Here is a 4,344-nt window from a genome sequence, read left to right as displayed (position 1 = left end):
ACGGTTTGGTTTTCAGACCCTCCCCTGTATCTGTACAACTCTATTTTCTGATTTATAAGATTATTTCATTCATTTAAAAAAAATGTTTAATGATTACGTGAGAGACAATTTATTATATATAAACATGAAAAAAAAATTAATTTTTAGAAGAAATTTTTAATTGATTTTTTTGAAACATCAAACAATTTAATAATTTAATTTTAAAAAATATAAGCAATGATGAGTTTAATTTGTAACTGATGAATTATTGAATATCTTTCATGGTATAAATGGAAAGTTGTTTGTGAAATTTTGACCACGGGAAAAAATTGACTAAGAAGAATTTTTTTATGAATTTTTGGTCAAAAGTTTAAAATTTTGATGGAGATAAAATTTAAATTTTTTGCAATATATAAAAAATCATCAAACTAATAACTTTTTCTAACTTTTTACCAAAATAAAATAAAATAAATAAATATAATTAATTTTAATTAAAAAACTTTGTTATTTTATCAATTATTTCCAAAATAAAATAAAAAAAATCTCCATAGAGATATATTTGATAAAAAACAATTAATATAAATCAAAACGTTATGTATTATGATTTTGTTTTCTAAAAAAGCATCTATTATGAAATTGCAATATATTTCGTAGAAAAGAATAAAAGGGTAAAAATTAATTTACCATAAGAATAAAAACGATACCAATATTTACTGAACTTTCTCTATTTTAATATTGTGGGCACTGAACTTCAATTGTTAACGGTATGATCATTGAACTTTCCATTTTTTTAATATCGATGATCACTAAACGTCTTAGAACGACTGTTGACGGTCTCAAAATAAAATTTTAAAAAGTTAATGATATTTTGAGGAACTTTAATTCTTAAAAAATTTCATTTTGAGGTCATTTAGGTGAGAAAGTTCAAAAAAAATGATTTTGAAAAATAAAGAATATAGTTTCATGGTAAATGTCATTCTGAAAAACTTTAATTATTTAATATTTTCATTTTGAGGTCGTTAACGGTCATTTTGAGGAGTTAGTTAAAGTTGAGTGGTACCGGTATTAAAAAGTGTAAAATTCAGTGACCATGGGTGTAATTTAGCCGAATAAAACCCTATTCTGAACCCTCACTCTTTCCTTTCCATGTATGGGAGTGTCCTTCTCTCCTCTTATGCCTATAATTTGCTTCCTTCTCAATGTCGTGTGGACCTTCTGCTCTGCAATTTCTTCGTTCCTCTTTCAGTAGAATCAACCTGTGACTCTCTCGCCTCTTTTGCCTCTTTTCTTCCGTCTAACCATCAGCTGTCACCATTGATTTTCGTTTTCCCCAATTTCACCGTCCCACTGCGTCAACGGATTGATGCAGATCGCATGGTGGTAAGCCATTTCTTAATTTATTTGTTTTTCCATTTACTTTTTGGTTCTTTCTTTCCCTTGCTTGATCAATGTTGCTGTAGTGGAATTTGAATAATTTATTGCTTATCAATCAATTGCTTTATCAGTTACATTTACCCCTTTTTTTTCTTCTTCTTGCTTAGAAATGGGGTTATTGGCTAGCTATAAGCTTCTGATTTTGAATAAACAGTTCATGATTGTGTTCTGGAGTAAATTTTCCCATTTCATGTTACTGACTTGTTTCCTTTCAATTTTCAATCAATGATTGAGCCATCTTCGAGATTTGCTGGTATGTCAAATAATTCAAATTGCTAACTCAATAACCTAGATGAAGAAAAGATGTGAAAGACTATTCCTGATGCCATCTTATTAGGTAAACTAGCAATGCAGGAAAGGGGAGTTTAGTTGAATAAATGCAGTAGAATCAGGAAGTTTCAGTTGTCAAATGCCAATTACTTAGGCTTATATGACTACATGATTAAACCCGATACAGAATGTTGTCGTGTTCTCACGAGATATTCTCCCTTGTTACTGGAACTCAATGTCTACTTGAAGGTTTCATATGCTTTATTATCTGTCTTAGGTAGTTACTTATTGTGGATAGCGTACAATTTAGCTCTCAAGGTTATTTAAGAATGTCAAATTTTAGCGTTTATTGTTAACTTTTCTCTGATGTTATGAACCCTGATCAATGCGCTCGAAAAAATCTCCATTAAATTTGGCTGATATGGCTTTTTTTCATCCAATTTTGGAACTTTATCGATGAAAGAGATACGCGCCTTCTCTTATAGAAGGCACGTGCACTATCACGTGAAGAATAGCTGTCTATTCCTATATGGCCATATATATTGCATTCTTTTACCATGTCATCTCAATTTTAGCTGAGCTTTTACTTGAGGACTCAATTGACTATGGTTCGTAAATGGTAACTTTGTGCGGCAGGATTTAAAAAAGTTAACTATAAGGGACTAAATTAACCTTTCTGAATAACCTTGAGCGCTAAATTATACCGTCTCCCATTCCTGATTGACTTAGGAAGTGATATTACTTCTAGAGTATGAAAACCAACTGAGATTTCATTGCTTCATGTCATGAATTTAATGCGAGGTTTTTATTGGATGCAGAGCTTAATTTTTCCATGGAGAGCTCTGATGAGGAGAAGGATGGAGTTTATGGAAATTGTCTGCCAAAAGAATTAAGTATAAGCTTAGCTAATGGTACCAAGTTTGTAGATGAAGTATTGGGAGGTCCAAGTGACCGTTGTCTGGAAAATTTTCGCATGGATAAGCAGGTATTCTACAAGTTATGTGATATTCTGCAAGCCAAAGGCCTACTGCGCCATACAAACAGAATCAAGATTGAGGAGCAATTGGCTATATTCCTATTCATTGTTGGCCATAACTTGCGCACTCGGGCTGTTCAGGAGTTATTCCGGTATTCAGGAGAAACCATTAGTCGTCATTTCAACAATGTTTTGAATGCTATTATGGCAATTTCATTAGATTTCTTTCAGTCTCCAGGATCTGAAGTTCCACCAGAAATCTCGGGAGATCCTAGATTTTATCCTTATTTCAAGGTAATCCTATACGATGTGCTAGTACTTTGGTTTTGTCCTAGTCTCTTGTTTGAAGGAGGGTAACCTGCATCTCACTCTTAGAACTTTTATGACTAGGATTGTGTGGGAGCAGTTGATGGCATACACATTCCTGTTATGGTGGGTGTGGACGAACAAGGTCCCTTCCGCAACAAGAATGGATTACTTTCACAAAATGTTCTTGCAGCATGCTCATTTGATCTGAAGTTTCATTATGTTTTAGCTGGTTGGGAAGGCTCAGCATCAGATTTGCGAGTTCTGAACTCAGCTCTTACAAGGCGTAACAAGTTGCATGTCCCTGAAGGTATATACACTTTGAACTTATTACTTGATATAAGGTTATTTAACCCCGATCGGAAAGACATTTATTCAGCATTTGAGATGTATATTTTTAATTATGTCATTCTTTTTTCATGAAACCTAGAAGAATACTTCTGCACAGTCTCTTTAACTCACTGAAATCTACTGCTCTTGTTGCGCGTATTTCTAATAACGCAGGTAAGTATTACGTTGTGGATAGCAAATATGCGAATATGCCAGGCTTCATATCCCCATATAATGAGATTCCTCATCATTCAAATGAGTTTTCTACTGCCTATCATCCTCAAGATCCAAGACAGCTATTCAATCAAAGGCATTCCTTGTTGAAAAACGCCACAGATCGAATCTTTGGGGCTCTCAAGGCTCGGTTTCCAATACTGATGTCCGCTCCTCCATACCCTTTACAGACCCAGGTTAAGTTGGTTGTAGCAACATGTGCAATTCACAATTACATACGCGGGGAGAAACCGGACGATTTGATCTTCAGAATGTATGAAGAAGATAATATACTACAAATGGAAGAACCCTTGCCGCCCTTGGAGGCGGATCAGTCAATGATGCAGGCAGAGAATCGGGCTCTGGGTATTGAATCTTTCGAGATGGAACAGCTTGAATTTAGTTCACAGTTGCGAGACACTATTGCAAGTAGCATGTGGGATGATTATATCCGTGATCTGTCTGCTATGTAAATTGCTAAATTGTGGGTTTAGTTTCAGGGATAGTAGTAATTGACATTTTTTTCAAGATCATTAGTGGTATAGAAATTCTGAATTTGATCTTGAATATTTTGGTGTACATTGGCACCTTTGTTTATACCAAAGAAATATATATCGGAAGATCGATCATAGTTTTCAGGGTGTTTCTATGAAATGTATTGGTAGATCATATTTATATTTTAGGTTAAGGTGCAAAAATACCCCTAACGTTTTGGTTAAGGAGCAATTTTACTCTTAACGTCTAAAATGGTGCAATTTTACCTCTAATGTTGGAAGTCGAGCAATTTTACCTCTTAACGTTGATAAATTGGGTCAATTTGAGAAATAATTCGTTAA

At 33.8% G+C, this 4,344-nt stretch overlaps 1 protein-coding gene across 2 annotated transcripts; it reads left to right on the top strand.

Moving 5' to 3' along the window:
• The first annotated feature begins 1,138 nt into the window (after positions 1-1,138).
• On the top strand, positions 1,139-4,139 carry LOC136204201 (uncharacterized). Of its 2 annotated transcripts, XM_065995415.1 has the most exons (5): positions 1,139-1,359; positions 2,502-2,811; positions 2,898-2,953; positions 3,050-3,275; positions 3,470-4,139. In XM_065995415.1, exons 2-5 carry the CDS (start codon positions 2,610-2,612, stop codon positions 3,979-3,981), a joined length of 996 nt encoding a protein of 331 aa, XP_065851487.1. In that variant the 5' UTR covers positions 1,139-1,359; positions 2,502-2,609; the 3' UTR covers positions 3,982-4,139. The 2 variants fall into 2 exon arrangements, with proteins under 2 accessions (XP_065851487.1, XP_065851486.1); XM_065995414.1 differs by having other exon boundaries at positions 2,502-2,953.
• Positions 4,140-4,344: the final 205 nt, after the last annotated feature.

Source organism: Euphorbia lathyris, chromosome 8 (genome assembly GCF_963576675.1).
Source record: "Euphorbia lathyris chromosome 8, ddEupLath1.1, whole genome shotgun sequence".
Taxonomy (NCBI): domain Eukaryota; kingdom Viridiplantae; phylum Streptophyta; class Magnoliopsida; order Malpighiales; family Euphorbiaceae; genus Euphorbia; species Euphorbia lathyris.
This window is presented reverse-complemented; position numbering and strand designations above follow the sequence as displayed.

Bases quoted from the DNA above. Each gene is read 5' to 3' on its own strand.
- LOC136204201 (XM_065995414.1), top strand. From the start codon at position 2,516: ATGGAGAGCTCTGATGAGGAGAAGGATGGAGTTTATGGAAATTGTCTG. The intron at 2,954-3,049 runs GTAATCCTATAC...TTTTATGACTAG, and splicing joins GATTTTATCCTTATTTCAAG to GATTGTGTGGGAGCAGTTGA. The intron at 3,276-3,469 runs GTATATACACTT...CTAATAACGCAG, and splicing joins CAAGTTGCATGTCCCTGAAG to GTAAGTATTACGTTGTGGAT.